Source organism: Antechinus flavipes, chromosome 3 (assembly GCF_016432865.1).
Source record: "Antechinus flavipes isolate AdamAnt ecotype Samford, QLD, Australia chromosome 3, AdamAnt_v2, whole genome shotgun sequence".
Taxonomy (NCBI): Eukaryota; Metazoa; Chordata; class Mammalia; order Dasyuromorphia; family Dasyuridae; genus Antechinus; species Antechinus flavipes.
The window spans coordinates 242,855,189-242,881,570 of NC_067400.1; the positions used below are offsets into that span (position 1 = coordinate 242,855,189).

Consider the following 26,382-nt stretch of genomic DNA (forward strand, 5'->3'; position numbering starts at 1 on the left):
AAAACTCCTCTTTCCCTCTCTGCTTCCTTTTTGGGATATATATTTCTCTCCTTTTAACCCATGGGAGATCTATATATGTATTTACTTATTTAATATAATAATTATATCAGTGTGAGAAATGAAAGTAGATATTTTATATTTGTAGTTATTTTAAAAAGTAATTCAGTATCTTATAATATACAAGTAGGTTAAAGCAATGAATAATAAATTTTAATACAAATCTAGTTGATTTATTTTATTTGAGAAATTTTGTACTTTTTCTTTCGAATGATGGAAGATCTTAGAGAGTAGGGATTATTTCATGCTTTGTATTTTCATCATAAATGCTAGTTGATTGACTGATATAGATTAGAAATATTGGCAGAAATGAATTGTGTTTTTGTAAGAAAAGATTTGTGATGAACACCAAATATCTATTTTTTCAAAATGTTTTCCTTCTAGTTCCACCAGATCAACCTCGATTAACTGTATCTAAAACTACATCTTCTTCAATCACCCTTTCCTGGATACCAGGAGATAATGGTGGCAGTTCTATCAGAGGTAAGAGGATAAAAACTATTAACTTGTCATTAACTTTAGTTTTTTAACAACTCACTTAATTCTGGGTACCTCTTACATATCACACACAAACAATGACAATCCATTGAGAGAAACAAATTCACTCTCTGGTTATTTTGTGTTAATTTATCCCAACTAACCATCAGACAACTAGTTATTTGTATAAGAAATTCTACATCTATGTAATTGGATCCCTAGCTTGGAATAATCTTAACAGAAATAGTACTGTGCATATAATTGGAGTGATTTGGGAAAGGAATAATTCTGGATTTGTGTTTTCCTTAAAGTGGGAAACTTTCAAAGTGGAAATTCTCTGGATAAATGCAAATAGGTACTTCATTGATTCCTTGTATATTTGAAAGTTTCCTGGAGCACTAAGAGTTGAGATAACTTTCCTCTAATCACACAGCTATTATATATCAAACATCCCCAAATCCAAAGCCAGCTTCCTATCCACTGTAGAATACTGCCTCTCAAATATTTACTGTTACTTGTGATGAATAACAAGAGTCCAGTTCTAGAATATACAAAATATACTGCACGGATTATAAGTGAATCATTAACAAAATCAAAAAAGAAAGAGAAAAAAATATAATTTCATTAATCCCTGGAGTTATAAAGCCTAAATCTTTTATTTTTCCATTTAGGAGATACTCCTAGTTTTCTAATATTTTTCTTTTCAAAAACTATATTTATCTTAGCAATTTCTACCTCATTTTTCCTGAATCAAAGATTCAAAAAAGACCATTTGTATCCTCTGTGACATTTCAGAGTTTCTTAGACAATTCTTTTTTTTAAAAAGCAGAAGGGATGAAATGTGGAAGCATATTTCTCTGTTCTCATAATTTACAACACTACACAAATGATGTTTGATATAGTATCAGCAACGTGACAAAAATATTATATTTTATTTTAAATGTTTTCATTTCCAAAATTTATTTTCTCTTCATTCCTACCCATCAAGAAAATAAGAAAACAATACCTCTTACAAATATGAATAGTCATGCAAAACTAATTCCTAAATTATGTCAGAGAAAGGAAGGAACAGAGGAAAGGAAAGAAATAAAAAGGGAAAGGAAGAAGACCTGAATGAACCAGAGTCTGATTATGATTTGCACAGATTACAAATGCATTTATTGCCTGAAAAGAAGAAACTTTTAAACTGGAACAGTATCAGTGTTCTGATCTGTTCAAAGTCTAAGAAGGATATATTTATACTTTTCAAACAAAGGAATGAGAAAAGGCAGGAATTTGGGCAGATATTTGTCAGAAAGACACATTCCTAAGAGGTGGGCAGGGATCTAGGGAATGAAGAATTCCAGGTGTCAGAACTGTGGTCCTTAAATACACAAATCAGAAGATATTCTCTGAGATAAATAGCTCACCATTCTATAGTTAACCACAGGCAATATCTGGGGATGTCTTAAAAAAAAAAAAAAAAAAACCCTTAAAACTGAATGTGTCCAAATGGCTCAGGCTCTAAGATTAGAAAACTCATATTTTTTTTTATTGATTTATACACTTTTCTGTGGTTAACAGAAAAAGATGGGTAGACAAACTGAAGTTGAACACAAGTTAGTCAAAAGAATGCTAACTGATATTGAGAGACAAATAGATCACACAAAAACACTTGTTGGCAAAGTTCTCCTTTACCTTAAGCACTTTAAGGGTGTTAGCAGGAAGTGTTTAGCAAACTCACTCACCAGATTCTTTGCTGAAGCACTCACATAAACAATACTAATTTTGTGATAATTAAGAGTCTCTTTTTCAGGCCTAATTTAGGTTATTCTGGTACCTATGTTGTCATTAAAACAGCTCTAGACTTTACTTTCACTTTGTGTATATTTCTGAAGTAATATTAATTGCCACAACAGTTTAGATTAAATCAGCTTGATTTTTAGGTTAAGCATGTTTATCCCAAATGTGGATGAGAAGTAAAATTTACATGTGTGGAAGTATATGTCAAAAAACTATGTGGAGCTACAAATCATAAGAGTAGAATTGGGATCCAAGTGACCAGAAGTTACTTAAGTAAACTTGAAAGCATAAGAAGCATTAAGTTTTAACTAAATAGAATTAAAAATCAACTTTCAATTTCACAATAACAAGAAAATAAAAATTCTTTTAAATGATGTCTTAAATTGACAATACGTATTTAATAGGTTCCATACCTGATGCCAAATGGTGCTAACTTTTTTTTTTCTTCTTTAAGGATATATATTGCAGTACTCAGAAGATAACAGTGAGCAGTGGGGTAGTTTTCCAATTAGTCCTAGTGAACGTTCTTATCGATTAGAAAGTTTGAAATGTGGCACCTGGTATAAGTTCACACTTACTGCTCAAAATGGAGTTGGGCCAGGGCGCATAAGTGAAATCATAGAAGCAAAAACACTAGGAAAAGGTTTGTTTACTCTCTTTTTTGCATTCATTTGCTATTTTATGGATAGTAACACTAACCTGTTAGAATTAGCAAAGAATTGAATTTTGTCTTTTGTGTATAATATATATGCAATTGTGAGTAAATATGTATGGTTATATTAAATAGTGTATCAGTGTAGTGAAAGAGAGGAACTATTCTTAAAAGATAACTCAATTAGGTTTTTAGCCACATCATTAGCATGTAGAAATAAGAAATACTTGGAAAAACATGGACCTTGTGATCAATAATATGTTTAAAAAATTGTGAAGCACATATTATTGTCTCCACTTCCCTTTTAATTCCCTGGTTTCTCTCTCCCCTCCCAGACAAGTTAGTTTTATGTGTGTGTGTTTGTGTGTGTGTGTGTGTGTGTATGTGTGTGTGTATTTCAGGTACTTATCAGAAAGAAGGTAAATAGGTAAATTATAATTCTTCCAAGTAGAATAATAGAATGAGTAGTGTTAGAAAGGTCCTTAGAAATTATCTAGTCATTTCACATCATTTTATCAATAAGAAAGCAATTGAATTTTTAAGTTCATTAATTAATGGAGTTTAAGTATTGTTAAATGTATGAGGAAGAGCTTTTTGTAAAGAAGTCCCTTTATGTTATACCAAATTAGGTACATGTACTACATCACACATTAAGATTTATCTCAATGCAAATTAAGATTGGAAGTTTTGATCAAGTCTATTTATTGGGTCAAGTCATTTGAAACTCAGAAGTAATGATTTTGCTCCTTTTACAATTATATTAAGTGATATTAAACTGAATTTTTAAAACAGGCCTCTAATGATTGTAGTGATATAGTTTTACTGCCAATAATATTTCAATATACTGCTGTCTCATAAGTTGAAAATGATAGTTTCCACACTCATTTTATTCAAATTGTGTAACAATTAAGTTAAACTGATTTTTCAAAGAGAGAAAATTTAAGGGAAAATACAGGACTTTATTTTTTTTATTTTGTTATCTTTATTTGAAATACTAATATTAAAATATATACTATTTTCTAGAACCACAATTTTCAAAGGAGCAAGAACTGTTTGCCAGCATTAACACCACTCGAGTGAGGTTGAATCTCATTGGTTGGAATGATGGTGGTTGTCCAATCACTTCTTTTATTCTGGAGTATAGGCCATTTGGGACGACAGTCTGGACAACAGCTCAACGAACATCACTTTCGAAGTCATACATTTTGTATGATCTACAAGAGGCTACCTGGTATGAGCTGCAAATGAGGGTGTGCAACAGTGCTGGTTGTGCAGAGAAACAGGCCAAATTTGCTACACTTAACTATGATGGCAGTAAGCATCTAATTTTATATCTGTTCCTTTATATTTCAGTTTAAGAACTCTTTCATTCTCTGCATCTGGAACAAAAGCCATAATTACTATTGGGCTTTAATGTTACTCTTCAAGCTCTTTGCTCATTGCTTCTTGAGCTCACTTGGACTCTATAAATTTAGGGGAAAGAACCTACTATCATGGTTTAAAGCTAAAAGATTAAGAGCTAAGATAAATCTCCTTTAAGTGATAACTTCATTGATACTGAAAATTTCTTTTTTGTGTAAGGCAATTGGAGTTAAGCAAGTTTCCCAGGGTTACACAACTACTAAGTGTTAAATGCCTGAGGTTGGATTTAAACTCAGGTCCTCCTGGCTCCAGTGCCAGTGCTCTATCCACTGTATTATCTAGCTGCTCCTGAAAGATTCTTATTAAGGGATTTTATATAAACAATAACTAATGATAACTAATTTATTTTTGCCCCTTCCCCAATTCTTTCCCTCTGACATGTAAGCAATAGCTTTCTTTAAAAAAAAAAAAGAAGAAAGCTTTCTATTAAATTAATGTGTATGTAAAAAAGATATACATGTGTTATATACAAGGCAGAAGTAGGATTCTAGTTTTAAAAAAAAGAAAGAAAGAAAAGATTCATTTCGTCTACAGTTTAAATAGAGAACAACACAACTGTTTAGTTTGGGATCAGTAGGAGATAGGTGATCATATTAAAAGATAAATTGTTTTCTTTTATCTATTTTTATTGTAATAGAGATTTTTGGTGACTTCTTAATTAGTGAAATTAATGTCAAGATTCAAGATTTTAAGATTTTTTAATAATATAAAATATAGTGGTTGAACTAGTTGATATAATACGCATATAATAGTTCCATTGTTGTGTCATTAATAGTGGTCTACTATTAGGCCTAGTAACATAACAATAGTGTTATGAACAGCAGCCTATTAGTTTCAATGTTCTGCATTGTAGCAATTAGCAGAATAATTATTAATTAATTGTAATTTATAATGTTTTTTTTCTCCAACTGATTGGCTGAATTTGGTATCATTTTTATTTTAGGAAAAGTTTAAATGGTCAAAACCTTCCATAACATAACTGACTAGATAAAATGATAAATACTTTCTTCCTTTTGTTGATATTTTGATCCCAATATTATAATATCATAATAACAAATACTCATATCTAACTGTATGTATATAAATTTTTTATTATGTCACCATCACAAATGCTAAAATTATCTAAGTTATAGAGAATGAAAACCATTCAAAATATAAGAACCTAGTGAAGGATGGCAAAAATCATATTCAATCAAGATTAGAGAATATTATCCCTTTGGTTCTGCCTTCTACTTGAGTTGTACTCAGGATTCTTTCAATAAGTCAACAAAGTAATAGCTTAAATCTCAATAATTTTATCCAGTTATAAAATCAATTATTTTATCTTTGGGGGAATAGTAAGCATTTTAAATATAAAAAAGGGAGGAGAGCAACATTTTCAACTATTTCTAACTAAATACCATCAAAAAAGATGAAAAAGTAATTAAAAATAATAACAAAAGTCCTTCAAAACTATTATAATCATACTAATTGTCTTCAAATATAAAATCTAATAACCTTTCTTTTTTCTAAATGTGATTATTTTGAAAATTTAGTTCAATGTCCCATGAATACATTCCACATATATTTGAAACCAATCATTTTTTTTTAACTTAAAGGTTTAAGAGTCTCTTTAACAACATAGTCCTAATATAGAATTTCTGATTTCCCATGAATTATTTACATCTATTTTTTTTGTTGTAAGCCATGGTCCATATTCCTAGAATACTTCTGTAAATACTCTGCCACTGATGTTTCTTCTCTAATAAGGATTATTGTGCATGTTTTTCACTGAATTTTCATTTTACTCTCTTACTGCTAGCTCTGCATTTAGGTCCTTTCTTTCCCATCAGAATGTTTTAAAGGCAAAAAAGCAGACTTAAAGTTGATTTTTATTTTGTAGTTCATTGATTTGTGTTGCTTTACTTCAGTCATTTCAGTTGTGTCTGACTCTTCATGACTTCATTAAGGGTTTCCTTGGCAAAGATACTAGAATAGTTTGCAATTTCTTTCTTCAGTTCATTTTACAGATGAGGAAACTGAGGCAAACAAGGTTAAATGACTTGCCCCAGGTCACACAGTTAGTAAATGTTTGAGACTGGATTTGAACTCAGATCTTCTTTTTCTAAGAATTTTTTCTTATTCTTATTCTACCATACTCTACTATACTCTGTCTATGGTACTCCCTAGCTGCCTCCCTGAATGGACATTGTCATGAAAAAAATACAGAATTTTCATAATTATTAAATAGTATTACTTAAATATTAACTGTTCAAAAATAAATTTCAGAGAAATCTTTCACATTTTTATTTTTAAGTTATCTCCTAATATGTTCAATTTTATTCATTATGCTCTGCTGTCACTATGTCTTCTATGACCACCAAAAAAAGATTATAGCATTTAAATGTGTTTATCTATACTTGGAGATACCAAATAATCTTTTTTTAGAAATATATATATGTATATACACATATATATATTTGTTATATATCTAATGTGTGTGAGAGAGACAGAGACAGAGGCAGAAAGACAGAGACAGAGAAAGAGACAGAGACAGAGATAGAGACAGAGAGACTGGGACATAAAAACAAAGAAATAGAGACAGAGAGCCTATGACCTTTTGCAAATCACGTAAAATCTTAGTGTTTTAGGCAATTCTCTAATTCTTATAGAAAAGATGCTGACCTGCCTTAGTAAAGGGAATTTATTAAGAGAATGGTTCTCTATAACAGTGAACTCACACACACACACACACACACACACACACACACACACACACACAAATACATAAATGCACATACATATTATACCTATGTTTCATATTAATTATAATTTAGATTTTCTTTTTAGGGAAATAATGCTATAAATTTATCCAGTATTATAGATAATCCATAAAAATAAGGCATTAAGGAAATTGAAAATTGTTTTCTACTTTTGCTGAAATTGATTGACTCCTCAAATCATGAAAACTAGTTTCAAGTGTTCTGGTGGGGGTTGGGGGGGTTCCTCATAGGCAGAAATTTATGTTTATGTTAAAATCCCTCTTCAAATTGTCTTCCTGGGGGGTGGAGCCAAGATGTCAGAGAAGGCACAGGCAACTTTCTAAGCTCCTCTCATTCCCCTCATAACCAACTATTAAATTCAAGCTCAAAAATAGCTCTTCACTGTTTAAATTCATTAAGATTAGAAGCACACAATTTATCAGGTGAAGATAATATGGAAGATTGCCAGAAAAGGTTTGTTCTGAGGGGCCAGGAACAGACTAGTGCAGGCAGTGAGAGGTTAGTGTCCTGAATAGACCAGGGGTAGGAGTGATCTCTGTGGCTAGAGAAAGTTATAGAGACGCCTCTGCTATAGGATAACTGCTCTGCCTTGATTACAAAGCAGTAAACTGGCAGACAAATTAAAGCCTAAAACAGAGGGTACTCTAAAAAAGGCCAGAACCTAATGAGATCTGGCTGTAACCACTCAAACCCGGAAGTGATCCAGGCAGACCCTTAACACAGGCCTGCAGCCACATCCCGCAGTTCAAGGCAGTTACAAATCTGCACAGCAGGGGAACACAACCTGGGCAGCCTCTAATCTGCACAGTGGGGGGCTTGGCCTGGGGTAATAGAACTTCCCCAGCAGATTGTGCTTCACAGGGCAGAGACAATCTGGTCCCTGCAAAACCATTCACTGCTCAGCTGCTAATATCCACAGCCCCAGGGCTGGCTTTGGCTTGGGGGTAGTGAAACTCTCACTGCTCAATCTCTAGCCCCAGGGCAGTCGTTATCCCATATAGCCCAGGTTCTTTGCAGGGCACTTTCCCAGTCCAGCCCTGTAGGCCTGAGTTACTTCCTGATGAGAAACTCTTTCCCAGAGCACTCCAGTACCTCACTGCTTTTTGTAGCTGACTGGCAGGACAGCTACCCGTCCATACACCTATCACTGCTCTGCAGAGGAAACTGGTAACCTCCTGGCTCTGAAGGCAGACCCTACAGGCTTTAACAAAATGAGTAAAAAAATCAAAAGGACAATTGATAGTTTCTCTTCAGAAAGAGAGCAGCTTTTCAACCCTGAAGAGACTAACAGCAGTCTCCAGACAATTGTTGGCCCCTAATACAAAAGGCTCTCCTAGAAGAGACTATTAAAAACCTTAAAAGAGAACTAGAAGAAAAATGGGGAAAGGAAAGAGAAGTTATGCAAGAGAGCAACAACTTCCTGAAATGTGAATTGGAAAAGGTAAAAAACTCCCAAGAAGTGCAGAAAAACAGAATTTATAAATTGGAAAAGGTTAAGAATTCCCAAGAAAGTAGGATTTGTGAATTGGAAAAAGATAATAACTCACTAAAAAAAATTAGTGAAATGGAAAAAAATTTCATGAAGCAAAACAACTCATTTAAAAACTCAATTGGACATATACAAAAAGAAGTAAAAAAGCTAATAAGAAAATAACTCACTAAAAATCAGAACTGAACAAATGGAGATGACTGATTCATTGAGACATCAAGAATCAATCAAGGAAAACAAAAAAAAAAATTATAGATTGGAAAAAAATGTCAAATATTTACTTGGAAAAACAACAGACCTGGAAAATAGATCTAGGAGAGATAAACTGGAGGATCATTAGACTACCCGAAAATTATAATGAAAAAAAGAGCCTAGATACTATTTTACAGGAAAGCATCAAAGAGAACTGACCAGAAGTAATAGAACTGGAAGGTAAAATAGGTGTTGAAGGAATTCATCAATACCTTCTGAAAAAGACCCTAAAATAAAGACTCTGAGGAATATTGTAGCCAAATTTCAGAATTTTCAGACTAAAGAAAAAATATTACAAGCAGCCAGGAAAAAAACAATTCAAATACCAAGGTGCATAATAAGGGTCATGCAAGATCTGGCTGCCTCAGCATTAAAGGATCGAAGGGCCTGGAATCTGATATTCCGAAAGGCAAAAGAACTTGGAATGCAGACAAGAATAAACTACCCAGCTAAGCTGAGCATTTTTTTCCATGGAAGAAGATGGACATTTAATGAAATAGGAATTCCATTTGTTTCTAAGGAAAAAAACAGACTTAAACAAAAAATTTGATCTCCAACAACAGGACTCAAGAGAAGTGAAAAAAGGTAAAAGGAACTCTTGAGAACTGTATTTCTGTTGTGGATATACATAAAAACCACATGTATAACTTGATTTTACCGATATAACATAAAAAAGTGAAGTAGAAATGGAAAGGGGAGTGTCAGCAAAATGGAAAAGGGGAGATAAAAAGAGGGAAACTACATGCGACGATGAGGCAAAGGAAACCTATCATATCTGAGGAAACTTAGAGAGGGGGAGGAACATTGTGTGAATTCTACTCTCTTCTCTCACCTCATTAAAAAGTGGGAAAGGAAAAGGGAAAAGGAAAAAGAATAATAAGGGAAGGGTACAAGAAAGGGGAAGGGATTCAAAGGGAGGAGGGTGGGATCCTAAAGAGGGAGAGCTGTGTGACGCAAGTGGGACCAATAAGTTTAATACTAGGGAAGGGGGGAAGGGAGACAAGAAAAAGAAAAGCATAATCTGGAGATATTAGGATGGCAGGAAATACAGAATTAGTCATTTTAATCATAAATGTGAATGGGATGAACTCTCCCATAGAGGAGGCAGATAGCAGAATGGATCAAAAGTCAGAACCCTACAATATGTTGTTTACAGGAAACACATTTAAAACAGGGAGATACATACAGAGTAAAGGTAAAAGGCTGAAGTAGAATCTATTATGCTTCAGGTGAAGTCAAAAAAGCAGGGGTAGCCATCCTTATCTCAGATCAAGCAAAAGCAAAACTTGATCTAATTAAAAGAAATAAGGAAGGAAACTATATCTTGCTAAGGGGTACTATAGACAATGAAGCAATATCAATATTAAACACATATGCACCAAGTGGTATAGCATCTAACTTCCTAAAGGAGAAGTTAAGAGAGTTACGAGAAGAAATAGACAGTAAAACTATAGTAGTGGGAGATCTCAATCTTGCACTCTCAGATTTAGATAAATCAAATCAAAAACAAATAAGAAAGAAATTAAAAAGATAAATAGAATATTAGAAAAGTTAGGTATGATAGATCTCTGGAGAAAACTGAATGGTGACAGAAAAGAGTTTACTTTCTTCTCAGCAGTTCATGGAACCTACACAAAAATTGACCATATATTAGAACATAAAGACCTCAAAATTAAATGCAGGAAGGCAGAAACAGTAAATGCTTTCTTTTCAGATCACAATGCAATAAAAACTACATTCAACAAAAAGTTAGGTGTAAATAGACCAAAAAGTAAGTGGAAAGTAAATAATCTCATCTTAAAGAATGATTGGGTGAAACAGCAAATTATAGACACATTAATAATTTCACTTAAGATAATGACAACGATGAGACATCATATCAAAATTTGTGGGATGCAGCCAAAGCGGCAATAAGGGGAAATTTTATATCCTTAGAGGCTTACTTGAATAAAATAGAGAAAGAGAAAATCAATGAATTGGGCTTGCAACTTAAAAAACTAGAAAAAGACCAAATTTAAAACTCCCAATCAATTATTAAACTTGAAATTCTAAAATTAAAAGAGGAAATTAATAATATTGAAAGTAAAAAAAACTAATAAATAAAACTAAGCATTGGTTTTATGAAAAAACATTAAAATTAATAAACCTTTGGTAAATCTGATTAGAAAAAGGAGAGAGGAAAATCAAATTAATAGTCTTAAAAATGAAAAGGGAGGACTTTCCACCAATGAAGAGGAAATTAAAAAAAATAATAAGGGGTTATTTTGCCCAACTTTATGCCAATAAATTTGATAACCTAAGAGAAATGAATGACTACCTCCAAAAATATAGGCTTCCCAGATTAACAGAGGAGGAACTAAATTGCTTAAATAGTCCCATTTCAGAAAAAGAAATAGAACAAGCTATTAATCAACTCCCTAAAAAAAATCCCCAGGACCAGATGGATTTACATGTGAATTCTACCAAACATTCAAAGAACAATTAGCCCCAAATGCTTTATAAACTATTTGAAAAAATAGGGAATGAAGGAGTCCTACCAAATTCCTTTTATGACACAGACATGGTACTGATACCTAAACCAGGTAGGTTGAAAATAGAGAAAGAAAATTATAGCCCAATCTCCCTAATGAATATTGATGCTAAAATCTTAAATAAGATATTAGCAAAAAGACTGCAGAAAATCATCCCCAGGATAAATACGCCATGATCAAGTAGGATTTATACCAGGAACGCAAGATTGGTTCAATATTAGGAAAACTATCAGTATAATTGGCCATATTAATAACCAAATTAATAAAAACCATATGATCATCTCAATAGATGCAGAAAAACCATTTGATAAAATCCAACATCTAATCCTATTAAAAAACTTGAGAGTATAGGAATAAATGGTTTTCCTTAAAATAATCAGTAGTATCTATTTAATACCATCAGTAAGCATCATATGTAACGGGGACAAATTGCACCATTCCCAATAAGATCAGGAGTGAAACAAGGTTGCCCACTATCACCATTACTATTTAATATTGTGTTAGAAATGCTGGTTTTGGCAATAAGAGTTGAGAAAGAGATTAAAGGAATAAAGAATAGGCAATGAGGAAACCAAATTATCACTCTTTGCTGATGATATGATGGTATACTTAGAGAACCCCAGAGAGTCTACTAAAAAGTTATTAGAAACAATCCACACCTTTAGCAAAGTTGCAGGATACAAAATAAACCCACATAAGTCATCAGCATTCTTATATATCACTAACAAAATCCAAGAGAGTTACAAAGAGAAATTCCATTTAAAATAACTACTGATTGTATAAAATATTTAGGAATCTATCTGCCAAGGGAAAATCAGAAACTTTGTGAGCAAAACTACAAAACACTCTCCACACAAATTAAGTCTGATCTAACCAAAAATATTAAATGCTCTTGGATTGGGCGAGCAAATATCATAAAGATGACAATACTACCTAAATTAATCTATTTATTTAGCGCTATACCAATCAGACTCCCAAAAAACTATTTTAATAACCTAGAAAAAATAACAACAAAGTTCATATGGAAAAACAAAAGGTCAAGAACTTCAAGGGAATTAATGAAAAAAGAAATCAAATGAAGGTGGCCTAGCTATACCAGATCTAAAATTATATTATAAAGTAGCAGTTACTAAAACCATCTGGTATTGGCTAAGAAATAGACTAGTTGATGAATGGAATAGGTTAGATTCAAAGGACAAAACAGCCAATAATTTTATTAATCTAGTATTTGACAAACCCCAAAACTCCAGTTTTTGGGATAGGAATGCATTATTTGACAAAAATTGCTGGGAAAATTGGAAATTAGTATGGCAGAAACTAGGCATTGACCCACACTTAACATTGTATACCAAGATAAGGTCAAAATGGGTTCATGACCTAGGCATAAAGAATGAGATTATAAATAAATTGGAAGTGCATAAGATAGTTTACCTCTCAGACCTGTGGAAGGGGAAGGAATTTATGACCAAAGAAGAACTAGAGATCACTATTGACTACAAAATAGAAAATTTTGATTATATCAAATTGAAAAGTTTTTGTACAAACAAAACAAATTCAGACAAGATTAGAAGGGAAACAATAAACTGGGAAAACATTTTTTACAGTCAAAGGCTCTGATAAAGGCCTCATTTCCAAAATATATATTGAATTGACTCTGATTTATAAGAAATCAAGCCATTCTCCAATTGATAAATGGTCAAAGGATATGAACAGACAATTCTCAGATGAAGAAATTGAAACTATTTATAGACATATGAAAATATGCTCCAAGTCATTATTAATCAGAGAAATGCAAATTAAGACAACTCTGAGATACCACTACACATCTGTCAGATTGCCTAGAATGACAGGGAAAGATAATGCAGAATGTTGGAGGGGATGTGGGAAAACAGGGACACTGATACATTGTTGGTGGAATTGTGAATACATCCAGCCATTCTGGAGAGCAATTTGGAACTATGCTCAGAAAGTTATCAAACTGTGCATACTCTTTGATCCAGCAGTGTTTCTACTGGGCTTATACTCCAAAGAGATACTAAAGAAGGGAAAGGGACCTGTATGTGCCAAAATGTTTGTGGCAGCCCTGTTTGTAGTGGCTAGAAGCTGGAAAATGAATGGATGCCCATCAATTGGAGAATGGTTGAGTAAATTGTGGTATATGAATGTTATGGAATATTATTGTTCTGTAAGAAATGACCAGCAGGATGAATACAGAGAGGATTCGCAAACTTACATGAACTGATGCTAAGTGAAATGAGCAGAACCAGGAGATCATTATGTACCTCAACAACGAACAATACTGTATGAGGATGTATTCTGATGGAAGTGGATTTCTTTGACAAAGAGAAGATCTAACTCAGTTTCAATTGGTCAAGGATGGACAAAAGCAGCTACACCCAAAGAAAGAACACTGGGAAATGAATGTAAACTGCTTGTATTTTTGTCTTTCTTCCCAGGCTATTTTTACCTTCTGAATCCAATTCTTCCTGTGCAACAAGAGAACTGTTCAGTTCTGCACACATATATTTTATCTAGGATACACTGTGACATATTTAACTTGTATAGGACTGCTTGCCATCTGGGGGAGGGGGTGAAGGGAGGGAGGGGAAAAGTCAGAACAGAAATGAGTGCAAGGGATAATGTTTTAAAAAAAAAAAATTACCCACGCATGGGCTCTGTCAATAAAAAGTTATTTTTAAAAAATTGTCTTCCTGCTCAATTTATTCTTCCCCCCCTCTTTTTTTTTTTGGCTTTGCTGTTTTTGAGTAGTCTTCCAATTATAGAGTTGGGAACAGTCTAGAAAATATTGAATTCCAAATCAATTCTTTGTCATTTACAAATGCACCCTTAGCTTCAAGTAGAACATTTCTTATACCCAGCAGTGCATTTACTAAGTGAAATTCATTTAACACAAATGCCATTGGTCTGTTTTAGAGACCCCTATTTGGTGTACAAAAGGGTGAGCTAAAACAAATAGTATTATATGTAGGAAGGATGAGTAAATTTAATAAATTAATTCATCATATGCCAATTAAGTAATTTTATAACACAATCCAGGTACCAGTGTTTTGATTTTTTTCTAATACCCTACTATCTCTAAAGACTATATCATTTTCTCTTCAGAGTAATCTAACTTTATGAAATTATTTTCAGGCACAATTCCTCCACTTATTAAATCAGTTGTCCAAAATGAGGAAGGGCTGGCAACCAATGAAGGATTAAAGATGCTAGTGACTATTTCCTGCATTTTGGTTGGAGTTTTGCTGTTGTTTGTGCTACTGTTGATTGTAAGGAGAAGAAGGAGAGAACAAAGATTGAAGAGATTAAGAGGTAAGAGAATTCAATGGTTCTCTTATTCTAGGGTATTTTCACTGTCATTTGATACCAAAATGTGAAATTACAATGGATCCAAAAATTATTTAAAACTGAATCAGTTATAGTTCTTCAACCCCACTGTCATTACCTCAATAAATGAAGAATACACCTATGATGTACCAAGAATTTTGTGCCTGGTTCACAATAAAAAAAAAAATACTAGATTATAGTGATACAAACACAAGAAATGAAACAATTTCCACTTCCAAGGACCTTATCTTCTAAAAAGGGAGACAATAAAAGCATATTCAAGTATTCAAAGAATTTTTTAAAAAAAGGTATGCAAAGTTGGGGAAATTGGAAAAGACCTCTTGAAGAAGATAGTACTTGAGTTGCATCTTAAAGGTAGAGAAATACTCTATAAGGCAGAGACATAGAAGCACATTTAAAGTATGTAGGGCAGTCATGAAGGCATGAACGCAAGAAGACAGGAAATGAAGTGTCAAATATGAAGAATAGAAGGGATAATTTGGCTGGATTATAGAGAGAAGGAGCCAGTATCCAAAGAGATTAGAAAGATAGCTGAGACCAAATTGCAAAAAGCTTTCAAAGCTAAATGGAAAAGTTTTTAGTTGATTCTAGAGCCAATAAAGAACAGCAGTAAAGTTTGTTGAGTAGATAAGTGACCTGGTATGACTTAAGGAAAACTAAGTTGGTAACAGTGTGTAGGGTGTACTAAAATTGAGAATGATAATGTAGAAAAAGCAATTAGGAGGATGTAGTAATAATCTAGGTAAGAAGTGATAAAAAACTGAACTAATATGGTAAATGTATGAGTAGTAAAAATGGCTCAGATTCATAAGATTTTGTCTGAGGAAGAAAGAGCAAGATTTGGCAATTGATTAGATAGGGGAGATTGAAAGAGAGATACAAATTGAAGATAACACCAAATTGTAAACTGGGAGGTTAGAAAAATGTTGCTACCTAAGACAGAAATAGATTTAAAGGAAAGACAATCAGTTTTGTTTTAACCACTTATCAGATTTTCTTTGAAAATAATTTTGTATACATTGCCACAGATAAGATTTGAAAGTAGTCTTCCATTTGTAATTATATTTTATAGCAGTGAGAGAAAATGTACTTGCCTAAGTTAGATATTTAGTTGAAACACCACATAATGTTTTTCTGGAGGAAAAAAAAAAGGATTAATGTAAATACCAGGTCCTTCAGAAATGAAAGATTGCTTTGTGATTACATTTTAAATTTATTATATAATTCAAAAGTAAAGCAAGTTTTATGTATCAATGGAGTTCTATGATTGCTTGAATAATACACTCCCCTTCTATGTGTTGGAAATGTTTGTTTTTTACATAAGTTCAAAATAAATTAAAATGTAAATAAAAATAAAGCAAAACAAAAAACCATTCTTCTTTCTGTATTCAATTTAAATTATTTTTACATTTAAGAAATTATTTTTTGATACACTTGAATTTACCATAGATAAATTCTAAATGAAGTCCATCTATGCAAAGGAATTTAATAATGGAAGTCCTAAAGAGATATTGTTTTCTATCACAATTGACATTGCAATCACACCTATAATTATATTCTATAATATCATAGTTCCCTGAGGAATAGGCCTCAAGGCCCAGTCTATTTAGCCTGCATTCATTTTAAGGAGCTACATTCAGTAAGTTTTGAAATATCTACCCAGGAGAAGCACAGTTTGGTAAAATTAAGCACCATTTATATTGAATCTGACAATATCTGAAATTCTGACCATTATATAATCAATAATTCAACAGTATATTCCTTGAAAAGAAGAATAAGATTCATTTGTATTAACTTTAGTAAGGCCCTGTATAGTTATTTTTAATACCAGGGATTTTGCTTCAATTTTTGATCATGTATATATTTTTTTTCTTTTTTAGATTATTTTACTCTACATTAGTCCACAAATGTCTTTTTTGTTAGTTATTCCATATAATGTAGTAATATTCTATTGTTATTTAGCCATTTCTTGATGATGGACAACTCCTTTATTTGTAATTTTTTGATAATACAAAAAGTATTAGCAAGAACACTGGGCATTTGAGAACTTTTATTCATTCTGATTGCCTAGAAGAAATTGTATGGACAATTTAGTCACTTTTTAAAAAACATCATTCCAAGTTCCTTTTCAGAATGTTTGGACTAACAGATATATGCTAACAGAGTGTCTACTAAGAGAGAATGACTTCCTTCCCAAAACAAGTCCAAATATTGACTATCTTTATGTTGTAATGCCAGAGAAACTGAGGCAAGACAGAGATTAGAGTGTTTTTAATATTTTAATAGTGGAGAGTTTGGACTGGTGGCCAAACAGGATCCATGTTGACCTACAGCCAGTTGAATCGGATTGTTGTCTCAAAGTATTCAGTAAAGGATTCCAGAGACTCACAGGACTCCAGCAATCAGGGAAACAAAGGCTGGGGGGTAGGGGAGCAGAGCACAGGTGAGCAGAAACTCCAAGAAGGACCATACGTTCAATTCTGATAGGTCAGGGGTAAGAAAGGAAGGATCATAAATTCTGATAAGTTGAGAGGGAAGAAGCTTGGAGACAGGAAGTCTGAGCCCAGGAGATGCCCAAACATTTGAGATAAGCCATCTGGATTGTTATGACTCTTTGGAATGCCAGAGTGGCCTTAATTATCTCAGTCCTAATGGCCAGCAAGTGTGAATTGCCACTAGGGAAACTGAGGCAGAACAATATCATCTTTAAAAATTTGCTTTTTGAAAGAGAGCTGCATAATGAATAAGAAAACAGAACCCAACAATTTATTATAAAAATACTTATGTAAAAAGAAAGAAAGAGAATTAAAATAACATGTTCGATAAGTAAAGGTTTATTGTACATCAATAGATTCAAGAAAGCTGGATTTATAGAAATAATTCATACAAAAAACACTAAAAATTCATTTAAAGGTATATTTAAAACTAAAATTAGCATTATTTACACTGGGAAAACACTAACAGCTTGCCCCAAAAGTAAGGAGTAATTCCACTTTCTACTTTTATTTGACATAGCTTTTGTAAGTCTAGCAAGACCATAAACATTGGCAAAGAAAGACAAATAATATTCCTGTTTTCTGACACCAGGGTAGGAAGGAAACTTAGAAAACCCCAGAAAATCAGCAAAGCAACTGATTAGATACTTAATAGCTTAATTAAAACAAGATATAAAAAAACCTAGGAAAAGGCCTATTTAATTAAAACAAAAGAGGAAAGAATAGAAAGAGAAATCTTATTTAAAATAATAAAATGTATAATAATTGACAAGCAAACTGCTAAGCCATATCATATTCAAAATATATAAATACAGTTATAAGATGATCTTTAAATCTTAAAAAATGACAATTCAAGAACTATTCATTGCTCATCAGCTGTAAATAAATTAGGTCAATTCATTTATAGATTTGGTATTATATCATGCTAATTTCCAGAGGAGTAATCTAAGCTAAATAATATAAATTTTTATTAGATCTAAAGGGAAAAATAACAGTTCATTTGGAAAAATTTGGAAATTTAAAGGTAAACATGAAAATGAAGGATTAAAGTGGGGATAACTCTTACAGAAATCTAATTATATCATAAAGCAATTTTGATCAAAACTAGCTGATTAGAAAAAAAATTTAATTACATTAGTGGACTAAATGAACAAGTAACAGACCAATAGACTTCAATAACATAATAAGTCACTTGAAAATCTGAACTATTTGGAAAAGTACTTTATTTGACAAGAACTGGAAAAATGGAAAATATTTAAGTAAAATCATATTGCCCTCTCCCAACACTACAAAATTTTTATGAGTCATCTATACTCTGAAGTATATATTATTTCACAGCTAACTGGAAGGTTTGCAGAATATAAAAATCTCATTGTGCTTATTGTTTATTGATTATGAAAAAAACATTTGATTCATTAGACAAAATGCTGCCTTACATGATTTTTTGAAAATATGTATCATCCATTAATCAAAATCATTTAATATTGATATAACATTACCTATTTAGTGACATGATAAACAAAAACATCAGAAACAATTTCAAACAAAAATGAGTATTTGAAAATTGTGTTCATCAGCATAAAGCAGGGAGTCTAGGAAAGAATCCAGATTAGATAAATATCTCTAGTAGATGGTGAGGTATTTGGGGTTTTTCTGTGTGTGGATAACACTGCTTTTTGCATCAAGCCCCAAAATATTATAAGGTCTCCTAGAAAATATCTAGTCACCCAAAAGAGTTTAATCTGACCATCCACACAGAAAAGACCAACTGGAGGAAGAATATCTGATCCCAAGTGTTTGGATGAATAGTCTATAGAGATATAAAGTATGATGGGGTCAAAGAGTACAAATAAACAATGAGCTGGGGACACAGATGAATAGAATGAAGAAGTTAATGGGCTTGTTTGCCTTCAGAGAATTGCAATGCTTCTTTTATGATTGCAAGCTTTCCATAGAAATAAAAATCCATTGATTAAGATCAACATCCTCACCCCATCCCACCCATCTCAGTGTTGCTTTATGGCTGTGAGACATAGATTACAATAGTGTCCCAAGAATAAAAAGCATGTATCACACTGAGATCAAAAAAGAGATGCTGGGTTTGAGCAAGCAGAAATAACAGGAAAAAAAAGAAATAACAGAGAAACTAAGGAATAATAAAAGTAGAAATGACCTGTATACCAAAGAAATTATAAAGAGGAGAAGAGGACCCACATGTGCAAAAATGTTTGTAGCAGCTTTTCTTGTGGTAGCAAAGAATTGGAAAATGAATAGATGTCCATCAATTGAGAAATGGCTGAATATTGTATGGTATATGGCAGTAATAGAATATTATTGTTCTATAAAAAAAAAATTGATGAACAAGCTGATTTTAGAAAGACCTGGAAAGATTTACATTAACTGCTGCTGAGCAAAATGAGAAGAACCAGGAATACATTGTACACAGTAACAATAAGATTATGTAATGATCAACTATGAAAGATTTGGTTCTCCTCAGTGGTTCAGTGATCTATGGCAATCCCAATAAACTTTGGATAGAAAACACCATCTGCACCCAAAAAGAGAACTATGGAGATTGAATGTAAATCAACACATGCTGTGTTCACTTTTATTTTCTTTTTTTTTCCTTTCATGATTTTTTCCCTTTTGTTCTGATCTTTCTCTCCCAATGTGATTGATAAATAAATGTATATTTAAAAGTTAATATACATGTATAACCAGAAAAAATAATTTTTAAAAATGGGAGTAAAAATCATAAAGGAATTCTCACTCTTCTTCGTTCATTCACTGCCTTTCTTTGGTCTACATGCTAACCCCAGAGCTTAGTATAAAAGTAGTGATGATTCCCAAGATTTTATCTCACTCTAAGGAGACTATGAATCTCTTCCATTTTTCTCTATCGCATTCTATGGACTACCTATTTAGTATTTTTTTAAAAATTAGTGCTAACCACTATACATCTAGTAACATCTGAAATCTTTTCCCATGGAACCAAGACTTTATAGGAGTCCTCTTTGCTTTTCCTAGGATCTGGGGGTAAGTGGAAGACAACAGATATATAAATAAATTTGAGGGAGAGTACTCTTAGAAGCTAGAGCTTTGGCAAATTCTCTAGGAACTTTGCCTGATTACTACATATCAAAAATAAAGTTTTGTACCTTTTGATAAAAAAAAAAAACATTTTGTATAGAAAATGTGATAATCCAAGTGTTAAAGGAAACAAGGAATTATAGGAATAAAGTAAAATTCTCTAGTGTAGATTTTTTAATATATATTTTTTATTTTTGTTAAATCACATATACATAAACATATATATGTGTATATAGACATATACATACATATGTCATACACATGCTGTTTAAGGGAAGTTTAGATTTCTTTTCCCTTCTGAGTATAATCAATACTTTAGATACTTAAACAAGAACTAGCAATCATTGTACTATACCTTGATTTTATTTTAGGGAAGAAAAAGTAATATTCCTTAATATATGTCTGAACCTTATAATCTAATGTTGGTTTAATAAAACATTTATGGTCTGAAAAGATATATAACTATCAAAAAACTAAATAATGGAATTTAATTATTCTTTGGTCTATAAAACACGTTTTAAAGTATCTTTAAAGTGTTTATAAAACTACCTTTCTTTTATGTATACAAAAGTATTTAATTGCATTTTATTCTTAGATTTACAAGGTTTATTTTTGCAAAACTTAGTGGACAAAAAGTTTGAATCAAAGTGGATATCCATCAGTTTGGAATGACTAAACAAACTATAGTACATGAATATAATGTAATGTAGTTGTACTGTAAGATAGCAAATGTAATGAATACAAAGAAACATAGAAAAATCTACATGTACCAATTCAGAGGAGAATGAAAACAAAAACAATATTCACAATGTCTCCAAAATCAAAAGTGAATGTTAGAAAATTATAAAGAACAAATATGGCTCAAAAAAAAAAATCCCTACCCCATTCCTGGGCAATAGTGAGAACTCCACAAATGTAGAGCCTATTTCCAAACTTTTTGATATATTAGTCATTTAAATTGATTTTCCCTCTTTTTCTCTGATAATTTAAAAGATACTAATTTATTTTATGGGATATGGCTCTGGAAAGTGAGGGGTAGGGGAATGAAATAGGAGGAAGTTATCGAGATGTAAAAAATAAAAATTTATTTTTAAAAAGAAAAAGTAATGTTTCTCCCTATTGACAAACTTTTCTAAATTATAATCTGTGTAAAATAAAATTGAATTTTCCAGATTGGTCATTAGTTTATGATGAAAATTCATCATGTTTTTGAGAAGTTTTCCTACTTAAAATTTTTTTAATAAAAGACATATGATAATCAAGTGTAGGGAGATCTAAGATAATTTTAGAACTGCTTTGCTATTGACAGTGATTTGAACAGGAACAATTCCATTTTTAATTGCCTAGTATGGATCATAGAAATTATAGCAATTACAACCCAAAAATATATATCCTAAATAGAAAAAAATGTTAATGAGTTGCTTATGTTTTATTGACATTAACTATTATTTGGGTTTTCTTTGCTCCCCAGATGCAAAGAGTTTAGCTGAAATGCTTATGAGGTAAGAATGAAGCTCATCATCTGTAGACTTAATGTTAACATTTTCCAAGTTTCTGTAATAATTTGAGTTTTAAATTATGACATTTTATATATAGATATCATATATATATGTAAAGTGGTTTACATATTTTTCATTCATCATATAATTTTCCAAAAGTATATTTACCTGAATTTCCCTGTTAAGGATTCATTAAGGGTTTGCAAAACTAACAAATGTTAAAGAAAATACTTTCAATATACCTTTTCTTAAAAGCCTATTCAGCTTGCTTGCTCTATTTGATAGAGTACAAAGTATGGAGCTACTAATTAAAACCCTCTTCAAGTTTGGATTAACAAACTTCTTAATTTAATGTAGTGAATAAAAACTCTCAAAACCTTTATCCCATTTCCCACTGTTATATGCAAGTGTCTGATCCTGCAATGACTGCATCTTCCTTTAGAGTTCTAAGAATATCACTGAGAGATTATAGTGATTTTCTAATGCCAACACTTCAAACTTCCACATGGTAATCAATGTAGAAGCAATATGAGTACCTTTATTTAAGACTCATAAAGTAATTTAATATTCTGTTTTTTAATCTTACATTCTTTTCCCAAAAAATTTTAAATTCCAAATTTTCTCTCCCCTGTATTTATTAGCAAAAATAATAATAATAATAATAACATAATTTGATATATGTAGTCACATAAAACATATTTCTATGTAAATCATGCTATGAAAGAAAACAAACAAAAAGAAAAAGGAAAAAAGGAAAGAAAAAAAAGTATCTTCATTGTGCATTCAGTTTTCACTAGTTTTTTCTCAAGTGATAGATAGCATCTTCAGATGCTTGAACATGGTTCAAGATAATTCCCATGTGCTTCTGAAAAAAGCTAAGTTATTCACAGTACATCATCACACAATATTGATGTTATTGTATACAATGTTCTCCTGGTTCTCTTCATCTCACTTTGCATCAGTTCATATAAATGTTTTTAGGTTTTCTCAGAGCATCCTGATCAACATTTCTGATAACAAAATAGTATTTTCTCACAATCACATACAATTTGTTTAGCCATTCTCTAATTAATGGACATGCCTTCAATTGTCAATTCTTTGCAACTGCTAAAAGAGGTAATATAACTATTGCTGTACATATAGATCCCTTTCCTTTTTGTTGTTGTATCTTTGAAGTACAGGACTGTTGGTGATATCACTTGTTCAAATGGTTTTATAGCCCTTTGGGTATACTTGTAAATTGCTTTCCAGAATTGTTGAATCGGTATACAACTTCAGCAACAGTGCATTAACGTTTTAATTTTTCCATATCCCTTGCAATATTTGTCATTTTCCTTTTCTATCACAATCTGGTGTGTGTATGGTGGTAGCTCTAAGTTATTTTGGTTTGCATTTCTCTAACTAATGGTTATTTAGAGCACTTTTATGTGACATTAGATAGCTTTAATTACTTTAAAAACTATCTATTCATAGCCTTTGAAGATTTACTGTTGAGGAATGACTTATTTCTATAAATTTGACTGCTTTTTTTTTAAAGTATTTTGAGTATATTTCAGAAATGAAGTCTTTATCAGAGAAACTTGCTATAATTTTTTTCACAGTACTGATTATCAACTATGTATTTCCTTCCATCCTTTTCTTCCCCTGTTTATCCTATTATCTCTCTCTCCTTTCACCCTATCTATTCTCAAAAGTGTTTTGCTTCTAATTTTTACCTCCTCCAATCTGCCTCCCTTCTACCCAGAGCTCTGGAATTAAGCTATAACATTCCTGAGAGTTTTGATTTTAGGAGAATATGAGATAAATTTATCATGGTAATTTCTTGAAAGACAATGTCTAGGCTCATTTTGGGGAATCATGGCTTTTGGGTAGTCCAATAATTCTTAAATTATTTTTCCTAGATCAATTTTCCAGGTAAGTTGTTTTTCCATGGAGATAGTACAAATTTCCTTCTAATTTTTTCATTCTTTTAATTTTGTTTTATTGTTTCTTGATATCACATAGTCATTGACTTTTGCTTCCCTGTTTCTAATTTTTAAAGAATTATTTCTCCAATGAGATTTTGTCTCTCCTTTTCCATTTGGTCACTTCTGCTTCTTAAAGAGTTCTCTTCAATGAATTTTTGAATATTTTTTTCCATTTGTCCAATTCTTTTCAGAGCATCCTTCACTTCATTAGATTTTTGTGTCTCTATTACCATGTGGTCTATTTTGTTTTTTAAGATAGTGTTTTCTTCAGTATTTTTTGTGCCTTCTTTATCAAGCTGTTATATTTTCTTTTCCATGATTTTCTTGCATTGCTCTCATTTTTCTTCCTAATTTTTCTTCTACTTCTCTTGATTTCTTTTGAATGCTTCTAATGGCTGGAGGCCAATTCACATTTTTTTCCGAGTTTGTGTTTCAATCTTATTTATCACAATAGTAACCTTCTATAGTCAGGATATTTTTCTGCTGCTTGCTCATTTTCCATTCTATTTGTTGATTTTTAAAATCTACATTAAAGTGAAGCTCTGCTTTTAAATGGAGGGAGCACCATCCCAAGCTTCAGGCTTTTTATGAAACTGTTTTCAGAGGTAATTCTTTCAATTCTTCCAAAGTAATCTGATCTTGGGAGAGATATGTTTTCAACTCTTCCATATAATGCAATGGCCTGTGAGTGAGCACACGTATTCTTTTCTACTCTGGAATTGTGAGCAGGGTTCCAGCTCCCCTGAAGTCACAAGCTTTCCTATGCTAGTGCTCTTCCTTGCCCTAGTATTTAGGCAGAAGACTGTAACTCAGATTCAAGAATGGAAAATGCAACAGAGCCCTTGCCCTGATGCTAGCAAAGAAGCCCCTGTAATCTTTTTCTGATCAGTTTTCTGCTCCCTTTATCATTTGTGGTATGAAAGGTCCAAAAACTGCCACTGCTGCCATTGATTCAATTGCCTTATAAGACCTGTTCCTGGTTTACTTGTGCCTCATCTGTGTTAACATGTACTGCATTGGACTGTACTTCAGTCTTATCCTAGTGCAACAGATCATTACTACCACTTTCTAAATTTTCTTGGGCTAGAAAATTGTTTAATTCCATCATTCTGTTGATTCTGCAGGTGTAGAATTTGTTATTTAAAGGTATTTGGAGAGTCGTGAGGCAGAGCTCAGGCAAGTTCCTGCCGTTTCTCTGCCCACTCTGGCTTTGTCTCTTTTAAGAAGCTTTTAAAAGGTGTACTTACTAAGGGGATACTGTAAGAATAATTGAAACAAGGCAGAATCCAGGGGAAAATAATTTCAAGCTTAGAGAGCACATTAAGCTTTAGAAACTGAAAAGAGTAATTTTCTTCACTTTATGAGGTACTGAAAAAGTGGTCCTTATACCTTATTTGTTTGGTTTCTTTGTGTGCAAATCTACTTACTAGCCTGTCGAATCCTGTTGTTAGATTCTCTGAGAACACCAAGTAAAAGATGGGAAGCCCAAAATCACTCTGGAGAACAGATTTTTTTCATCCACTTGGTCTTTTCTATAGAGATGGTCAGGCCAAACTCTTTAAATGATTATAGTTCTTTTCCACAAGATATTATAATGTCTTGAGATTTGATGTAATAAGTACAATGTCATCCACATGTAGAAGCAGCTGTAGTACCTCATCTTGGATTCTTTTCTGGGCCTTTTCCATCACACACATGAAAATCATTGTCAAGCATTCATCTCTGTAATTAAAACTTTTTCTTGTATGTTTTAATTAACATATTACCAAATAGATTTTTTCCCTGTTGTTTTCTCAATTTTAAATAGTTTTGATTTAAGGGTGGGAGACTTTTTATTTTAAAATGATTTATGTTACAATGTTTTGGTTTACTGAACCATTTTTTTTCATGATCCATAAATGACAAACAGTAACATTTTTATATTCTCCATGTCTTTAATTAAACTAAAAAAGTCAAGATGCAATCTATTGTTGACTATCATTTGCAAATATGTATTCATGCTTATAGCTTTATGAAAGATATACTTTTTCAAAATATAGCTGGTATTCATAAAAACTAGAAGAGTAATGGTATTAGCTGGTAGTATTCATGCTCTTTCAGTTCCTTTTTTGGTATTAATAATATTTCAAAATTTTATCAAACATTCAATGCCTTCACATTCAGTTCACATATCTACTATGTACATATCTACTATGTACAATCTGATTATTTTTCCCATTTTTGTATTCATTAATGTTATTTAAAACATTATGTCCATCCTTCCATATCAGATCACTCATGACATATGGTTACTTATTTGTTTTCACTTCATAGAATTTTTTCCTCAATAAAATCTGAGATTATCTCTTTTTTTGGGATACTTTTGATGGGAAAAAAATTATACTATTTAGTTACTGCTTTCTCTTCCCTTATCCCCTCCAGGTTTTTTCCCTATCCCCACCCACTAGTTGTAGATGCCTTGCAATTTAGAAAACTCTGCCCCTAATTGTAGTTTATCTGTTCTTGGTAACTTAAGATACAAGGGCAGCTAGGTTCTCTCAT

The 26,382-nt window shown here is 32.0% G+C and overlaps 1 protein-coding gene across 1 annotated transcript in view; it reads left to right on the forward strand.

Annotated features, from left to right (window-relative positions):
* Positions 1–26,382, forward strand: part of DSCAM (DS cell adhesion molecule) — an 818,605-nt gene that overhangs the window by 756,947 nt on the left and 35,276 nt on the right. The window contains exons 24-28 of the mRNA XM_051990574.1: positions 442–540; positions 2,771–2,959; positions 3,992–4,282; positions 14,578–14,754; positions 21,847–21,877. Coding sequence (XP_051846534.1) covers positions 442–540; positions 2,771–2,959; positions 3,992–4,282; positions 14,578–14,754; positions 21,847–21,877 — 787 coding nt within the window. The remainder of the gene's footprint in view (positions 1–441; positions 541–2,770; positions 2,960–3,991; positions 4,283–14,577; positions 14,755–21,846; positions 21,878–26,382) is intronic.